The sequence below is a fragment of the Schistosoma haematobium genome, chromosome 2 (assembly GCF_000699445.3).
Source record: "Schistosoma haematobium chromosome 2, whole genome shotgun sequence".
NCBI classification, from domain to species: Eukaryota; Metazoa; Platyhelminthes; class Trematoda; order Strigeidida; family Schistosomatidae; genus Schistosoma; species Schistosoma haematobium.
In genome coordinates this window covers 18,355,121-18,375,347 of record NC_067197.1, presented here as the reverse complement: position 1 = coordinate 18,375,347, position 20,227 = coordinate 18,355,121, and the positions used below count along the sequence as shown (strand labels likewise).

At 31.3% G+C, this 20,227-nt stretch overlaps 1 protein-coding gene across 1 annotated transcript; it reads left to right on the top strand.

The window, feature by feature from the left end:
- The first annotated feature begins 324 nt into the window (after nt 1-324).
- MS3_00006375 (uncharacterized protein) lies at nt 325-19,419 on the top strand. The gene is made up of 9 exons (XM_051214513.1): nt 325-375; nt 4,841-5,003; nt 5,046-5,133; nt 9,963-10,132; nt 11,183-11,492; nt 13,012-13,134; nt 13,826-13,926; nt 16,751-17,001; nt 19,241-19,419. Exons 2-9 carry the CDS (start codon nt 4,862-4,864, stop codon nt 19,400-19,402), a joined length of 1,347 nt encoding a protein of 448 aa, XP_051067696.1. The 5' UTR covers nt 325-375; nt 4,841-4,861; the 3' UTR covers nt 19,403-19,419.
- The last annotated feature ends 808 nt before the right edge of the window (nt 19,420-20,227 follow it).

Genomic DNA, 20,227 nt, shown 5'->3' with positions numbered 1-20,227 from the left:
GTAAAAAGTAATAAATCCGCCACTAGTAGTAATGGAACTACAATGAGAGTAATTACATTCCGTTAAAGATCAACATCAATAATAACAAAAGTTCAAGTTGGTTATTTAACCGCAAATAAGTAGTAAAATACTCCATATTTATTTATGTCATTCAATTGAGTATAACTATCCAAATCATCTGGTTAAGTGAATTTTAATTGGACATTTTTCACTTAACTTATAAAATTGTATGTTTGTAAGCATTAGTTTAAATTGTCCAATTATAAAATGATTAATTGATATTTAAAACGAAGAATATTTCTAAAATATTATAAACAAATAGTATCCAACTGAATTTTTCACATTGACTACACATATATCAAGTTTATTGTTAAGGTGAGTATATTCTTAATTTTATTGTTATTGTTTACTGCACTAATCATTTATAAAATATTCACTAAAGTGTTTTAAAAGGTAAATTTTGAACATGATTTTCATAAAGAGCTAATATTTGCTAAGTAACTGCTGAGAATTAAGGACCACTGGTTGTTTATTTTGTTCTTGTATGGGAATATTTGGGTTTGTTCACTCATGAGCTCGAGTAAGATCAAACTTCGGACATGTTGGACTCATGAAAAACATACTGCTTTAAGACCAAAGAACTGATCTATATCTTAAATTCAAGTCAATTTATGGTAATGAACAGTCGTTATTTAATATTGTCTAAGAATAACCCATCCAAATATTACTTAGTTGTCAATGCATGTCACAATTATTCATTAAATCCATTGCTGATTCATCTCAAAGTTAGTCAAAATTATCCACTGCTGAGAAGTTCCTAAAGAGCACGAAACACCTGTTTATCACTGTGATCAACGTAAAATAATGTGTAGATGTGAAATAATCTGTAAGCGTAGTTTGAATAATATTAGTTAATAAATAAAAAGTAATTCAGATTAAAATAATTTAAAACAGTTGTAAGTTGTAAAAAATATTATCAGTTTTGATGGCGTTTGAAGCGAATGGTACTGGGTTCGAGTCCCAGAGTGAACATCAACTCAGATGCAGGTACATCCAGCTGACGAGTTCCAAATAGGACGAAACACGCGCCCTCGATTCCACTGCTAGCCACTATCCATCATTGCTTACAAAAAGCTTGTGAATTAAGGCAATATCGAGGTATACGCACAGTATGTACATATGCCGATAACAGACTGATCAATTGCAGTCTTAAACCTCAGTGGGAAGATACAAGCCAAATAATGCCAAGTGACATTATCAGTTTTATACTTTTTTTAGATAAGAAAATATTGACCGAAAAAACACCTAAAAGTTAATCTAATTCATGTATTTCTGTTATAGATTCTTCAAAAGTAGTTAGATACTGCAAATCTTAAACTGATGAAAATCATTGTAGGAATTAGTGAGTAACTAAGACATAAGCTCAAATAGTGTTCACTTCTCAAATTTAACAGTATAACTGTTCACTATGAAATTACACGTAATGATATTTTTTCTTGAATTATATTAAAGATTTTCGACATAATTATACGTTGGATAAATGTCATTAAATATATATTGTGAAAGGGCTTTGATTAGCTTTTATTTCTGGTCATTTCTTGAAGTACTATTATATATTATTGATACTTTTGAGTTCATTCAAAAGGTTGTCACTATGATGTCTAAAACAGTTATATCACATTTCTTATAAATGGATAGTTTAAAAATAATTCATGATTGTTTTTATTACCAAAGGTAATTTTCAAAGATTTTACAGACTTCTTCTTTACAGAGGACGAACAGTTTTTAGTGTACAAATTATACAGTTCCATCTATTTACTTCATTGTGACTTAAAACTTTATAAACTTCAAAATTTAAGTACTTTCTGTTATAAGTTACTTTCAAATAATAATAAGAACTTATATTCCGAAAATTAGTTCAGAATACACACCAGATTACAAGCCTGGTCAGGTTGATACAGATTGATAGGTAATAACTGTAACAAAAATCTGACTTAAATATATTATATCAGGATAAACATAAATTACAAGTTACTTGGTTTAGGATAAGTTTGATTAAATGAATATTATCAGAAGGGGTTTGTGGAGATTTTAGAAATTTCACTGATTGAAATCATGAGTCAATTGAAGCTAGACCACCATGGAGAACCTGGAAGCACAGGACGGCCGTTTCGCTCTAGTATGAGACTCCTCCGTAGTGCGCATCCACAATCCCGCACCCCACGAGATTCCAACCCAGGACCTATCAGTCTCGCGCCAGGCGCTTAACCAACTAGACCACTGAGCCGGCATCCAACGGTGTTAATGTCTAACTTCAACTAATCCACGAAGTTGCGCCACCGTACACCATTGTCTTCAGTGGGTTGATGCCTCACAACAGACCTGGTTGAACTCCACTGGTAACGGTTTCTCACTAGAACTCCAGAAGTATCAGTTACTAGTGAGCAGATAATTATTATCAGAAGGGGTTTTGTGGAGATTTTAGAAATTTCACTGATAGGTCATGAATTCGAATCTCGCGGGGTGTGGGATCGTGGATGCGCACTGCTCAGTAGTCCCATACTAGGAAGAAACGGCCGTCCTGTGCTTCCAGGTTCTCCATGGTGGTCTAGCTTCAATTGACTCATGATTTCAATCAGTAAATGAATATTAAACAATGAATAGACTGAAGAATGTAAAAGGTTAAATTAAGTCATGTTGTAGTGTGTGCTACTTTTGCTGACAGATATAAGCAGTAAGTAGCGCCAATCGGAAGTGGAATACAAAGCAGCAGAAGATTAAAATAAAGATAACAGGAAGGAAATCGGTGGACAATCAGTATGACAACAGAATTAAAGGAATAAATGTATATGTAAGGGAAACTCAAAATAGATGTGCAAATGATGTCTTTAATGTATGATTTTTATATTTTACTGAACCAATGATTTAAAAAGTTGGCATTCCCCTACCTGAGTTTCCGTTCACTACAATATAAGTATTTGTTCACAATCCAAAATAAAAAAAATATATCCGACAGACGAAAATTATCTCTGGAGTAAAAACTACTAGTATAAATAGAATTACTATATGTGTGATTACTGACTCATTACTTTTTTTGGTGTAAAAAATTAATAAATACTCTCCATACATACATTAAAACGTTAAGCTTATCTATTCACATCACTTTACTGAGCCAGTGTTGTCACTTAGGCCAGAGTTGAGTTGACTGGTACTGTGATGTGTACAGTTTCTCGAGGAAAAATAGTATAACAATGCAAAATTAGCATTGATGTTTGAACTTAGTTAGGTCATTATCTCATGTTTGCATACCTGTAGCTTCTGAGACTTCAGCTAAATTTAAGAGGCCAACAATAATGCGAAAAATGTAAGCTTATAGGCTCTAGATATTACTATAGTTGCGAGAGGTTAAATTATCGACATATTGAATCGTAAGACTTATATTATATTTTGGTTTGACTTTTTTCAATTATAACTTTTATCCATCTATTTTTAAACGTTTACCATGGTAAAAACGTGATAATAAATGGTAAAGATAGCTTCCGTTACACAACACTAGTTGAAGAAACAGTAAAAGCCGTAAAGCATAAGGTAACTGTTTAGTCCTAGTTTGAGACTTCTTTTTAGCCACACTTCACTTAAAGTCAAATAATGGATTATCGGATTTTTCGGCATACACGACACCCTTATAACACTGATGAGGAGACCTTTAATGGGATAAAACAGTTTTGTGGTAATTCTCAGTTATCTGTAATTCTTCAGCTGATTTGTTTGATGAAGGAAATCAGATTTACATCAGACTCATCCTTATAGATCACTCGGCAAGATAATAAAATGTGAGAAAACTTGGAAACGTGACTTATTGTGTGCATAGTATTATTGTCTCTGAGTAGATAATAAATCAAGCAATTTAACATAAAACTATCAGGTACCTTAACTCAGTATGACGTAACGTAGCAATTACCTTTACAAATATGAGAGTGAATAAGTCCAGAGGAACTACTAGATTAAATTCCTGATCAGCTAATAACTCTGATATAAAAAACAGCGGTAATATACATCTTTGCTCAAACAATCATTGCTAATCAATTTAGGACATACGCGAAAGTAGGTAAAAAAATATGAATACACAATTATTGATTAAATTTGCTTATGTGAGTGAAATTGATCGTAACGCTGAAATGAAAGGGGATTAGAAAAAAATTCAATCTCATTGAGACTTCAGATATGACTTGCTGGAAGGTAAGAAATAGCATAGAACATAGTTTCTGGAATTCCATCCGATGGCTCCAACCACCTAACATGCTCACATAGTGATGTTATAGTAAAATTGGAGATATATAGCGATAAATCTTCATCTTTACCGATAAATTTATTGGACTAGCTTCCTAATTTTACTTTGATGACTCAGTGGCTAAGGAAAAATCTATGAACGACAACTTGAGTACAAAACAATCCATGACATTACACAACTCTTTTTTATTGCCTATAGTCGATAAATATCCCACACTCCATAGGAATTAGACTCTATTGGTTACAGCTTCTGACTAGAACTCCAAGAGTTATGTCTTCAAGCTAACCATTAGTGCTCACCATGTCCTGGGTTCAATTCATGTATGCGGGGTCGTGAATGCACTGCTGAGGAGTCTCATACTAGGAAGAAACGGCTATCCAGTGCTTCCACATTTTTGATAATGATATAGCTAAGATCATGATTTTAAGTATGAAACTACTACAATCTTTATACATACACCAAACACAAAAAATCTCAATTTAAAATGCTGTATGGCCATTACTGTTATGCTATAACTATCGAATTTTTTCATGATTTTCTTAATTATAGATCATTACCATTTCATAACTCATGTCAATTACATCGGATATATTTTATGATAAGATTGTCACAAGCATTAAAAAACCACCAAATGAAAGAACAATAGATGAAATCGAAGAAATTTGTCCATGGTTTGTTGGGAAAGTGAAATTTTTTTCAAATCTCAAATCTGGTACTATTTTGTCACTAGAAAAACAAATTATTTATCATTTAGATATTGTCAAAGATATAATTAAGAATTGTGAATTCTCTGAACGTGAAACGGATGATATAATTATACGTCAGTTCGAAGAAGGCGATTGGTTAGTTATCATATATTTTTTTCAAATCTCGCTTTTCAATATAAACTTTATTTTATTTATGAAATTATTTTAGTTGTGTATTTCTTACAGGGGATTAGGTCTTTATGATTCATTGGTATCGCTATATTGAAAAATTAAAAATAATCAGCATTCACTTAAAGGTGTCAATTATGTCAAGTTCACCATTAGATCTGAAAGTCTTAGGTTTAGTCTTTGAGGTTTTTACTAGTGCATATTACTTCGATATCAATAACTAGGACGAAATAACCCTTTGTTGCTTTCTATTGTTAATCGTACTCCGGATAATGTCACTTTCTGTAACAAACTAACATTTACAAAAAATTAACTATCGTACTTCACTTCACCTCGAGAATGGAAATTACGTTGGATTTTTCCAAGGTAGAATAAATCTTTACAGGTTGTTTATTTGACTTTATTCAAATAAGACATATACCCGTTTAGAGTATGTAGAACAATTTTAACAAAAAAGTCTTATTGTACAAGTTTTCCTATATGTAATGTAAGTTAAATTTTGACTAGCTTTACAGTATTCTGAAGAAAATTTTCCACTTTTTGCAGCTTTTGACTATGAAAGTAATATAACATAAAATTTGCCTAGTTGTTACTTTGAAGTTGGACAAAAGCCTTACTTATCATGAATATCCCAGTTATAATCGATTTTACTGACTGATATGAGTGGTTGGATTTCACCTGAAATAATATGAACAGTAATTTCACTGGTTTTGTGTTTAACAAGTCAAAAAATTACGAGCATTCAGTTATATTTAAATGGCCAAATATATTCGCGGTTACTTCCATTTTTGCTAGGTCACATAACAGATTACCAGTACTATTTACCATCAATAAGAGAATTAAGTACTTTTTATAATTACAGAACTAAGTATAAAATTTATATGCAAAGATGGATAGTGGCTAGCAGTGGAATCCAGAACACGCGTTTCGTCCTATTTGGGACTTGTCAGCTGGATTTCACTGCTAGCTACCATTCATCTTTGCTTGTAATGCTTGTGAATTAAGGCGAAATCGAGGCATACGCACAGTATGCACATATGCCGATAACAGACTGATCAATTGCAGTCTTAAACCTCAATGGAAAGATACAAGCAAAACAATACCAAGTGAATTTAAGTATAAAATTATTTGTGCAAATTGATGAACAGGAAGTTTTACCTTAAATAAAGAACAACTAACAGACAGCAATCAAATTGTTAATTGTCTTTAGAGTAAGTGTATTTCATAGCTTTCAGAAATCATCAGCATTATTACTGAAGAAATAGAAATTTATCAGGAATGATGTAATTTATAATGAGTTTTTATATGAAAACTTTCAGTTTTTGGATATCTACAAATGTAATTAGTAATTGTCGATTAAGATCATCAATAAGTTTATTAAAATAGGAATAGAACAAGTGTAGTCTTGAAACATCTCAATGTTAAACAAATTTTAATGTAATAATGTTCCTAATCATTTGACAGTTACAAAGAAATTAGTAGATTACTTGATTTTTTATTGTTAAAACCAATTTAAATCTGATAGGGGTTTTGTACATATTATAGTAATTTAATAGTTGAATTCATGATTCAATTAAAGCTAGACCACCATGGTAAACGTAGAAGTACTAGACGGCTGTTTCGTCCTAGTGTGGGACTCCTGAGCAGTACGCATCCACGATCCCGCCTCTCGAGATTCCAACCCAGGACCTATCGGTCTCGCGCGCGATCGTTTAACCTCTAGACCACTGAGCCGGCATCTGATGGTGTTAATGTTTAACTTCAGGAAATCCACGAAACTGCGACACTGTCCTCCAATGTCTTCAGTGAATCACTATCCCACAACAGACGCGGTTGAACTCCACTGGTCGCGAGACCGACAGGTCCTAGGTTCGGGATCGTGGATGCGCACTTCTCAGGAGTCCCATACAAGTACGAAACGGCCGTCCAGTACTTCTACGTTTTCCATGGTGGTCTAGCTTTAATTGACTCATAAATTCAACTATTAAATTAATTTAAATCTCTTTGATTTACATTTGACTAAGTAGTTTTTTTACATAATGCCAAAAGATTCGAATACGACGGTTATAATTCCTTAATGAAAATGTCAACAATCCAATCCTGATTTCAAGGATCTTTTTTATTATAGGCCTCATATTATACTACCAATTTTTTTCAGCTTTGTATACCAAATAAAACTGATTGAGGATAAAATGTAATTGTAATTCTCATAAATTACTATGATTCTGTTTGACACTAAAGAAGTATTAATGCAACATAATATGAAAACAAAATATACAGTAATTAGGAATTGGCTGCACTTTGATAAATTCTCACAAAAAAACGTTTAAAGTTTATCGATTAGATTTTATTTATTATTTATTTCTGTCACCTTGGTAATCTCTATTACTTATTAAAACAATAAATTACTGTTTTGTATATTTTATGAATTGGTTGAAATTAGGTCATAGGTTACTAATCGGTAAATTTAGTGAAATGACCACACACACAAAAACAGTACTTTACATCTACTCTTAATAGTCAACAGAAATGAAAATAATTCTGTATGGTTAAGCAAACTGATATAAATTAATATAAATCTTAAATAAATTAAAGAATAATTAGTACTGAATATAGCTGCTTCATAGTCATAAATTGATTGATGTGATTATATGTACGGAAACACTTTACAACAAGAAACTATCCTCTAAGTGTATTAAAATCGTGTCTAAACGAATGTAGTCGACAGGAAACTCTAGACCCGGGTTTTGTGATATTTGGCACTCGTCAGTAAGGTGTACCTGTAATCTTGAGGGAACTGGTTCTCCCTGGAGGATTCGATCTCGTGTCACCTAGCTTCACGGTCGGAGACGTTATCACTAGGTTATCCGGGCCGTGACCGACCTCCTGTAAGACTGAGATGTAATCACAGTTGATTGATCACTGGATGGTGATCGATTTCATGTGTGTCAAGTCCTTCTTAGTGCAGATCGAATGCTACCGACCAAGTTGCAATGTGGCCACTAGTCTAGGTGACTCGATATTGTGTGCACTATGTTGATTATGTAACCGCTACAAAGATATCTATATTTAACTATTGTTTGATTTTTGTAAAAGTATTCTCTTATGAGGAAAAAAATGGAAAAGAATAGTATGTTGTGTAATGCCGAACGTTTTACTTTTATCAAAAGAATGAAACTTAAACACTTGACTGAAACCTATTTTTAGACCAAACGTATTGAGAAAATGTACAAAACTAGAAATTTGTGAAAAAATAGTAATTTCTAAGGTAACTTGATTAGATGAATTTTTATACCACAGAGTATATTACTAAGTAGTACATCCTATTAAAGATATGGTCCATAGTGAAATGTATAGCAATTTATAAACTCTTGTTTATCTGAATGACAGATATCAAACTTAAATTTATTGAAATTTCTATATAAAAATATTTATTCTCTCAAATCATTTACCATGTAAGTATCATTATGAAAGGTTTAAAAAATATTAGACAACTAAATGATGAAACATGAAATGTTGATTGACTGTGTGTGCTAACAAATAATTGAAAAATTCTAAGACAAATACAACAATCTTTAACAATAACATTTTATAACTATACAGGAATTACTGTTTAATTTACAAATGTACATGGTTGAAACTTTCTGGACGGAAAGATTGAAGTTATGTATTGTATATTGTAGGTAGACCACAATTTAAGATCAATTTTAATTGTTTAGATTTAATAACTACAACTTCAGAAAGGTATATTTCAACTACTCGGCAAACTACTGTAATGTACCATACAAAGGAGGATATATCAGGATTATATCGTTGAATAAACTGCTAATTAGTTGAGAGTGTAAATATTAAACTTTTCTTAGTCTTCGTGAATAACTAGAAGGTCAAGTGATCTTTTTTATTCTTTATGAACTGCAGTACAGTGAACATCTGGTCTTACTCTGAATATATCAGCAAAAGGTTTTGATATTACAATTCCGGGTACGGATTTTCATTTATTTACGAGTTGATTCAAGAAATGAAGGCTCAGACTTAAGTGATTAAGTCTCTAATTTGAACTTTTTTATAATAACACTGTAGGGAATATCTTTGATTCAACTTAAAAAACAAACTTTACAATAATTATAAATCAAATTAAAGTTAAGGTGAATAAATAGCAAGGATTGTACTATTCTAAATGAAATCAATAAAAATAGATTAGTAGCGAATCATTTTAATTTGACTTTTCGAATATCTTTTATTTACTATTCTGTAATTGCTATATTACAAATATATATAGTGATTATGTGATGAATTTTGGGGATTTGTGGATAATGTAGTAAATTTAATGGTTGAATTCATGAGTTAATTAAAGCTAGACCATCATGGAAAACCTGAAAGCATTGGACGACCATTTCCTCCTAGTGTGGGACTCCTCAGCAGTATGTATCCATGATCCCGCACGCGTGACTCAACCCCGCAACTTTTAGTCTCGTGCGCGAACGCCTAGCCTCTAGACCATTGAGTTAGTATTCAATACTGTTGATTTCTAACTTCAATTGATCCGAGATCTTGTGAACCCCGTCATCCATTATTTGAGGAGTTCCATGCTAGGATGAAACGGCTGTCTAGTGCTTCCAGATTTTCAATAGTGATTTGGTTGAGATCAACTCATAAACTCAACTATTAAAATTACGTAATGATTAAAATGTAGTTAATGGTCTGATTTTATGCAGTTCAATTTTCAATTTTTACTTACATACAATTACATTTTAATGTATTCTTTTGGAATGAATTATTTAACGATCTTTTTTCAGTTTTTATATCATTCTCTCTGGTCAAGTATCAATTTATGTGAATACTGAACTTGTACATGATGATCAAGAAGTGGTTCATCAGCAAGATGAATTTGTGCCTGCAGTCAAACATTCTGTAGAGCGTAAAGCAACTAATCGAGAAAAATGTGGAAACTATGTTATCAGTTTTGGTAATTGCCGATGTTTGTTGCATGGATTATTTTTAAAAAAATATTGAGTTATAATCTTATATATCACAAGATTTATTTTAGAAAGTTTGTAAACTAGTTATGTAAACTATGAATCTAGGCAAATTTTCTGCTTTTATAGAGTAATCCATTCCTACGTATTAAACAAACATATGTTTCATCAGGAGAAGCAAATACAACACTTTAAATAATCCAGTACTATGAGAAAATGACTAAAAAACATTGGATGAAATAGATGATTCCCATTCGGTTAAATATAATTTCATCTGATTAAAATATATGTTCATCTTGTGTGATAAGGAATTGTGCTATATAAATATTTCCATTAATTATTCCTCTAAGGATTTTAATTGCTCAAAGTGGAAATTAATTGATATGTTGAAATTAAGACATAGTAACAGTGATGAAAAACAGTGGGTCTCATTAGTATTAGAAAACTTCACTACCTATACACTAGAAGATTACTATTTTACATGCATTTAAACTAAGAAATAGTTAAAATAATTAAATCCTTATATTACCGAGATTTGAATTTAACCTATGGATGATTTTAAAAAGAAGTGCTGTCTACCGAAAAGCTTCTAAGATTATTAACCTGTGGTTTAATTTGTTTGTTCTGGTTAGCGTTTTTGAGCAAATTTGTTTTCAATGGGGTGAAATTGTTGACCCCATGCCTAACCCTTCTCCTTTACCCCAACTTGAGACCAACAGTAACTCTAGAAGAGCTACAGGTGGAGTTATTGTTAACCTATAGAAAGATAAATTATCAGGATTTATGTAACCGGTTCTTTGAGAATATCATAACACGAATAAATAAACTAATCTCTGAAATGATATCAGTTCAGACTTAGTGAACAAAAGATGCTTCATAGTAACTTATGAACTAGGCTTCATATTTCCGTTTTTAATACATCATTAAATACCAGAATCTGTCATGGCTTCTCATTTTAAAAAAACGATTGTTATTATTATTTATTAACTTCTACTTATGTTTGTTATTATGACGTTAAAACGTCATTTTTCAATATTCAGGAACAGGAGCAAGTTTTGGAGAATTGGCTTTAATCAACAAAGATTGCATAAGAAATGCAACTGTAATTGCCGATCGCAAAACCCATTTAGCTGTTATTAATCGTGCAACATACAACCGTTCACTTAAAGATGTACATGAGGCAGATTTCAAAAAACGTACTGAATTTATTAATAAATGTCCACTTTTTAATGGATGGATTCAAAGTTTAAAGAAACAAGCAGCAATGTCTCTAGTTCAAACAGATTTTCCATTTGAAGCAAACCTTGTTCGTCAAGAAGAACCAGTGAATGGATTATTGTTTATTATTTCGTAAGTGTTAGATGACGTGTAAGTAGTATTTATTACTGTTTAGTAAATTAGGTTTAGAAGGAACTAGTAATGGTTACTCAACTTCCATATAACGTCCGTAGTTTACTTTTGTTTAAGCGCTAGATATATTGACAAGTTATGCGATATAACAAAAGAAATACAAATTTTGTTTTGTTATTGTACTTCAAAAAAGATTAAAAAACCGGGATATATAATATTGTATATATAAAAATGCTGCACCTTTATAAAATATTATACTTAATAGCAAATTTGTCACCTAAAAACCAGTAAATTTGAAAGAAGATTAATTAGAGAAACATCAGCGAGGGAAAGATAGTGATGTTTCATTTGAAATATAAGAAATATTCTGCAATCTAAACATCTTTTGAGTTTACAAAATCAATATCGTACTTTCAAAATATCAAATTTCAGCAAGTTTATCCAAAGCCAGCGAATAATCAAATATATTTCTAGATGTAGGTCTGTGTCTACCAAAAACATCCATGCAAGTGATTTTAATGTTGACTTGTTTCTTGATATTAGTCAATCATGTCCAAAGTCAGGTCAAACGTAAGATTTACTTTTGACCTAAATAACAAAACTAATACTGATTTGGGAATCGACACATTACTTGACGGATAGTGATATGAAGCGAATTGCTCTATTTTCGTTGAAAATGATTTTAGAAAACTTCCGTTGCTTTCGGTATAATAACTTGGAGAAATGACCAACGCTTCAGTCAGATATCATCATTTTGGTACCAGTTTGCTTGGTTTTTTTATAGTATATTTGAGTAAAAGTCATGACAATGTTGATGAATGTCCTTCTCCAATCTTTTGAACAACTTTATGAATTAGATCTTCTCAAAAAGCTTATAATTTGGTTATTTTTGATAACATATCAATAGGGGAACACATTCAGTGGTGGAATGAAAACAGAACTCTTTTAATCGGTGAACGCAAAGATGAGACTTTCTTTCTGTGACTAATAACTCGTATAAACTATGGTGGTGAAATATTTTTGACTGAATTTGAATATAGTAAATTTGACAGGTAACACCAGATATACTACTGTGCTTTTTATTTAAATTAGCTAAGTGGCTATACGACACTCCATTTTATTAAGTTTTTGGGAAATAAAGACCTTATCAGTGTAGTAGATAATGATCGATATAAACCAGTTGTCAGAGGAATGCTAATATTTTACAGAATCACATTCAATGACCATCGTTACTACACAATGTATCAATTTAGGGTTACTTGTAATTCTCACACAAAGTAGCAATTGTGTGATAGCGAACAGAAAACCAACTACGATATATTGAATACAAATATGTCATTTCATTAATCAGGGATGATTTTTGATGATCAGTTCTTCTATCGTTATGAAGATCCATCTCTGTAAAAGTTTTCGGTCGATAATTGTATTTTCGGTTTTAATTTTCGTCTGACCACTGCATACTGTTGCAAACAATATTTTGTGTAAACTGAGTTTTACATACTCTATTTTACTTTTATAGTGGTCAAGCTCAAGTCTCAGTAGATATTCTTAAGCATCCTAAACAGTATCCTAATTTAAAACTCGCTGCATATTCTGTCACTTCAACATACATGGATGATCACAAACTAATTCATACTGAAAAGTAAGTTATGCATGCGTTTTAATTGTATCACTAAAAAACATCTCTTGATATGGAACCCTAAGAAACTGAATGACAAACATTAGCATTAGATCTAAATATATTCATTATTATTCCGAAGGTATCTCATTTAGTTAGTAAAATTGGGGAATAAACTTGGAAGGGGACACTAAATCATAAAATTGAGACAAACAATAAAAGTATGCATTGTAATCAATAGTTGTACCTATTTATATTTAGAAATTTGGCCAATATAAAGTAATAGAGATGTCACGAACAAAAATACCAACAATAAGAAAAAAATGGTTATATAGTTAAGTAAAACGTTTAAAACTAACTCAACAAAGGAGACTTAGTGGATCACAACAGAAATAAATTCACGCAGTAATCAAGTTGCACCATCAGTTCGTATTACCAACATGAGATAAGCCATGACCAACTCTGAGTGACTAAACGTGGTTGCAATATCTTCAACATGAATTTAAAGTAGTTTTCTCTGTTCACTGATCGCTATGTAAGTTTTGGGAAAATCTACTTCGTTTTGGATCTTTATTCTGTACTTGTCGACTGCAAACGTACTATTTTATGTTATACATACAGATTTCATAGATAGAAGCATTGTTTATATACATACAAGTTCAAAAATAACCCCGTAAAGCTATATGTATTAAAACATACTTTAATTTATTTCCAGTCCAAATTACCCAGTACGACGTATGGGATACATCGTTAATGAAAGACGTAGTGCATTGAAGAAGATAGATTTATGTATAATTGGTCCTGGTACCATACTTGGTTAGTCATCAGTCATCGAATTTAAAAAAAAATACATTTATACTGTCTTTTTAATTAATGACTTCAAATCATACCATTCATGATGCTTTTTATATTTTATTATATTTTAGATTAAAACATACTATTACAAATTATTTTTAGAATATATTTGGAATACAAAGTAAAATCCGCTCAAAGGACCTGTAGTAGTTTATTCAAATTTCCACGAGATAATTATGTTATTGCCTACTTAAGTGAATGACATTCATGCTCTATATTCTAGAACAGGTTTAATAGGTCCATTAGTACTAAGTTTCCTAACAATAACACTCCATCTAGTGAACAGAACACGAGTGGGGACAATGGAATTGCATTTAGTACATAATTACAGAGTTACTTGGTAAAATAGAAAAACCATATTATAATATTTAATTTGCAAAATGTTCAATAATTGTCTCGAACTTCATTGTTCTTGTATTTCCATACTAATTGCTTTCTATTCCCGCTCTTCCTTTCCTGATCTTCCCCATCTTCTGCTGCCAGACATTACATTCCTGACTCGCGTCATATACTACTTATATCAATATAAGTAGCACGCACCACACTACCAGCATGTTTTGTACGATCAAAAAGATTAAACACTTTAAATTAAAAGAAAATTACTCGTATTTTTTGAAACGTTTATTTATATTTGAATAACTACAATCAATATGAATACCTTATGAGGACAAAATGTTACAATTTTGAAGCGAAAACCTAAATTTCTTTACAAAATACTTTCAATATTAAAATTGAACGTATACTCAACAACTTCACTATACTTACAACGTTTTCCGTGACAATAGGCTATTTTCTTCAGAATCTATAGACTGATTCGGATACTTTGGATTATACTACGTTTATGCAATTAAACTGGGTTCGAATCCCGCGAGGCAGGATCGTGGATGCGCACTGCTGAGGAGTCCCACAATAGGACGAAACAGCCGTCCAGTGCTTCCAGGTTTTCCATGGTGATTTAGCTTCAATTGACTGATGATATCAACAATTCAAACTAATATTGATAATAAATATTTTCTGTAAATCTAAACATTTTTTTAAAATTTCTCTTTGACATTGTGTTAAATATTTAAACAATCCACCACACTACTAAAAAGATTCTGAGCTCGTGGGCGGTCCATTTTTGATACATGTTTGAAATTCCTGACAAGATTCAACCTTATTGTTCTTGCCTTCACATTTACGTCGAGAATAAAAAGATAGTTGATGAAAATGGTATTTGGAAGCGTGGAAAAATCGTAGTTTGTATAATGAAACCAACTCTTAGCTGAATAGGTTGTAGCCAACAATTTTGTGACTCTCTCATTGACTATCCCAGCAACGTTATTTTTTGTGATATTTAGCTCAAAGAAGAGGCTTTAGTATTCCATATCACGACATTATTTCTTGTTTCATTCACAGAAGGGAATTTAGGAAACTAACATTAAGGGAGTTTTAAAGCTTCCCTTCTGAAAAAGTAACTGTAGTAAACGTCAGTTAAACAAAAAATCTATGAACTCCTATGAAGAAACTAGTGTGGTTAGTCAAGTAAAGCAAAAATAATTCGATGTTGTATACATAAATGAAGTTGGATCATCTGTCTGAGAAACGAGATTTCGAATTTTAAATCATTACTCTTAAGATAATGTACATGATTATTCTGCTGAGAATCTTTTTATATAGATAGAATGATCAAAGAGGAGTAAAGAGAGATTGTAAAAAGAAATCATTCAAGAAATACTCATTCAATGAGCAGACAGAAACATTCACTCAAGGATTAATCAGTTTTCTACTAACAGTTCTACAGTCTAAAAATAAAAGTTCCTTTTCTTCTTAAAAAAACATCACTTTTAAGTATAACCTATTCAAGTATTCTACTGATTTCTTATATCTTCTACCGTTGGATGCCGGCTCACTGGTCTAAAGGTTAGGCGTTTGCGCGCGAGACCGAAGGACTTGGGTTCGTGGACGCGCACTGCTGAGTCCCTCAATAGGACGAAACGGTTGTCCAGTGCCTCCAGGTTTTCAATGGTGGTCTAACATCTATCGGTTCATGATCTCAATCAAGAATATTTATAAGTCTGTAATTTATTAAAGTCGCATGTTTGCATAGCAAACTTTTTTAAACATTTCTCCAACAGAACGTAGGAAAATTAAACTTTTCTAAACCATGTAAATATTTTTTTAAACATCAAATTTGCTGAAGAATCATGACTACACTGTTATGTGAGTTTTGATTTTATTCAGTAATTATAAAATTCACTCTCTAACTATCCTTTCTACTGATTCATTTAGTCAGTTAGTCAACTTGTAGCAATAAAACAAAACCCACTCAATGATATTTGAATGCTTTTCACTGGGAAAATGCCTGAACATAGCTAACACACTATGACGAGTAAGATGTAATGATTCTTATTGACACTTGAATAAAAAATGGTAGGATCACAAGAAGGATAAATCCTATTCTAAATGTGCTGCAATAAATTACTAACTAAATAAAAGACATTTAAGAAAACTAGTCGTGAAGTAATGTTGATGACAATCAAAGAAGTAAACTATTACTGTCAAAACAAGCATGACTGATACAATGTAATTAAACAACTTTGTTAGTATAGTGAAAATTCCCATTTTGGGATTCGTTCTATTCGTTGTTTTGCTAAACGTGATACACATCATAACTATTGAGAGCTTCTCGACTATCATCTAGAAATTATCATAACCGATATTCAATGTACGAATTTTTTTTAAAAAAAATACAAAGAAATGCTTTACCATTTTCAAAGTATTGTTTTCATTTCATTTATTATAGGTGAATTTGAATATGGCTTTAATTTAAAAACTTATATGCAAACTGCTATTTGTATTGAACCTACATCAGCCTATATATTAGGTGGAAGAAATTTTGAACGTCTTATACAAAGTCGTCGTAATCCAGATGGTTCAAAACAGATTCGAGAAATAGCTGAACGTAATATTTTATATCGTATAAATCGACCAATAGATTCAAAAATCCCTCTTTTTCGCTGTTTAGTTAAACAAATTTATGAAGCAAACTTACAGGTAATTGAATTTAAATCAAATATAACTCTTTAAATAGAATGTCACAAAATGTAAGAAATTTTCTAAGCAATCCATATATATTAGTAGTATAATATAATACTCCTTGCATAACTATACTCATAACAATCTTGGTCTTTTAACACCATAATGGGCCTAAAAATAACTTTTATACAGAGTGTAGAAATATCTCTTTTCAATTAGTTTCCCAACATGATTTAGCATCAATATATGATTCCTAATAATAATAAAATTGATATCGATCAAGTACTAAGGGAAGATAATAATATTACGAATTCATTAGTGTCAATGAAAATAAAGAAGGAACGAATTGAGCGAAGAAATTTCTTTTCAATTAGTTTTTCATCATAGCTCTATACTAATATATATATGAGTTACAATAATGATATAATACTCATCGAGTGGATACGTTTCGTAATAATTACATAATGACATTTAAATTAACATTGAGTAATTGGGACAAAGAGGATTAATAATATTCAAAGTAATTTCAATGGTTAAGATCATGAGTCAGTTGAAGCTAGACCACCATGGAAAACCTGGAAGCACTGGACGGCCGTTTCGTCCTATTGTGGGACTCCTCAGCAGTGCGCATCCACGACCTCGCCCCCTGCGAGATTCGAACCCAGGACCTACTGGTTCCGTGCCCGAGCAAAGTAATTATTAAATCATGAAGTTGCTACGTTGCGTAATATATGAAAAAGAGAGAAGCGACAGAATTTTTTTAATGGATGGTCAATAGAATAGTAGTTACGTAAGAATCAAGAAATGAATGTTGAGACATTATAAAGTTCAAAAACAACAAAAACAAAATTTTTAAAAAATTTAAAAAAAACCAAGTGGAAGAAGTATGAAAAATAGTTCTGCTGAAGGAAATCTTATACCGATGGCCAAGGTAGCGAAAGTGGTTGTACAAATCTCTTTTGAATGCAAAGGTTAGGTTTGTGAACATGGATTGTGATGGCTTCTGCAATGTGCAAAAGACGCACTCGTAAACCATGCAGCAAATTTGATGGGATATTGTAGTTAACCTTAAAAGCTCTATTCAATTCAACTTGATGACCTGTGTCTACCAAATGAGAGAGAATCACTTTTACCTGTCATTTGTTTAATCACGGCGGATGACGTTCTGTAATACGATAACGAACTTGCCGAATTGTACGCCCTATATAACTGGCTCCATAGGAGCAGTTGAACTGATAGATGCACATGGATTTGGCGAATTCAGGCAGTCTGTCTTTAATGATATTTCTTATTTTGGGGTGGTTGTAGAAGATAGCATTTAATCTGGCTGCATTAAATGTTCATTCCTTCTTTATTTACCAAATATCAATGTAAATAATTGCAAATCATTAACAAGATTATTAAAAGTTAGGTATATAAAGTAATTAGTATTCAAAGTTATTAATTATTGAATGAATAAATTGGAATATGTAGGTATAGATCGAATGATATAATACAAGAGAATTGGCAAACTTACAACAGGAAATCGGATACTTTTAATATTTATGTAAGTACAAAGATATTACAGTTGTGCAATAACGAAACATATAAAAGTTTTGATAATGAGACAATGTTTAAAAAAATATTGATTCTAGCCATTATGTTAGTCGAAGGTACGGAGAGTCATTATATAAATTTCTTATCACATTTATAAAGATCAATGCCATTGACTTCAGGTATATGCAATCATAAATTAGAAAAGTGCAATGAATGCAACCTGGTTTGTAAAACCTTTTACAGTTTCTTTGTTTACATAAGTAACGTTGCACGTATGTAAACTTTTTTTAAGTGGTCAAGCAAAAAAACATACGTTTTCCTTTCAAAAGTATAAAATTTTAATTCTTTAAATATATATCTTGGTTATTAGTACACAGTATCACATAACCATCATTCTCTTTAAGCGAAGATGGATAGTAACTAGCAGTGGAATCCAGGGTGAGCGTTTCGTCCTATTTGGGACTCGTCAGCCTTGTTTTTTTATACGGTTTCTAAATATTTTGACATAACTGGGTACTTCTTTTAAAACTTTATACCTTAAAAGTTGTATGTGAATAATATAGTTTCATAAGAATGACACCAAAAAACAATTTTATCAATGATAAAATTCATTTTTATTTGTTGACCACTTTTAAATTGAACAGAACGCGCTCTAATTAAGAAAAAAGATTGAAACATTATTTTTTTTAAATAAAAATTTATTGATATATCCCTATTTTAGTTACAAGAAGAACAACGTGAAAAAGCATTGGCTAATCGGAATAAAATTAAATCAGAAAGAACGAAAGGACTTTTTGAACCTACATCAAGAAATCAAAGACAACAGCAACAAGAACGAATGAAAGGAAGTAATAAATCTCTATTACAACAAGTAAACTTCTAAAATGGAAAGTTATTAATAACAATGTAATCATAATCAATAAAATTTGTCAATAATTTCTTTGTTGATCTAATTGAAATAGATTAAATTGAAAGTAGTTTTTTCTTGAAGATTATTTTCATATCAGATATAGTCACTATTTAGTTAATATTCTGATTGTACATTTGGTAGTTCCAGTTATATCTTTGAAATGTTGAGAATATTCATTAAACCAAGTACATCAAATACAACAAAATAGTGCTCAGTTTTTTATTTATTTAAGATTTTATATAACAATAATAATTTATAAGTAATCTATGAAACTTCCTTTTAAAAGATTTTATAAATAATAAGCTTTTATGCAAGTTATACATTAGTTATGAGATCGTTTATACATATCATCGTCAAATATTATTGTGGTGCATGCTACTTATATTGATGTAAGTAGTATATGACGCGAGTTAAAGAACGTAATGTCTGGCAGCAGAAGATGGAAGAAGATCAAGAAAAGAAGAGCGAGAACACAATGCAATTTGTAACGAAACGCATAAACAATGAAATGTGGGACAATGGATTGATGTTTGCAACAGCAGCAGTCCAGGTTGATATGATGGATTGATATTTTGCAAATTAACGATTTACTATATGGTTTTTCTATTTTACCAAGTAACTGTAATTTCATGCTATGCACATTCGATTGTCCCCACCTGTGTTCTGTCCACTAAATTACAACTAAACAATCAGGTTACTATAAGTTTTATTGTTTTTTTGATGCGGAAAATATATTACTTTAGTCGCTGATGTTTCAGATGTTTCTGCTTTATTCTAAAAACAATAAATAATAATAAT

Bases quoted from the DNA above. Each gene is read 5' to 3' on its own strand.
- MS3_00006375 (XM_051214513.1), top strand. From the start codon at position 4,862: ATGTCAATTACATCGGATATATTTTATGATAAGATTGTCACAAGCATT. The intron at 5,004-5,045 runs GTACTATTTTGT...TTTATCATTTAG, and splicing joins TTTTTCAAATCTCAAATCTG to ATATTGTCAAAGATATAATT. The intron at 10,133-11,182 runs GTAATTGCCGAT...TTCAATATTCAG, and splicing joins AAACTATGTTATCAGTTTTG to GAACAGGAGCAAGTTTTGGA.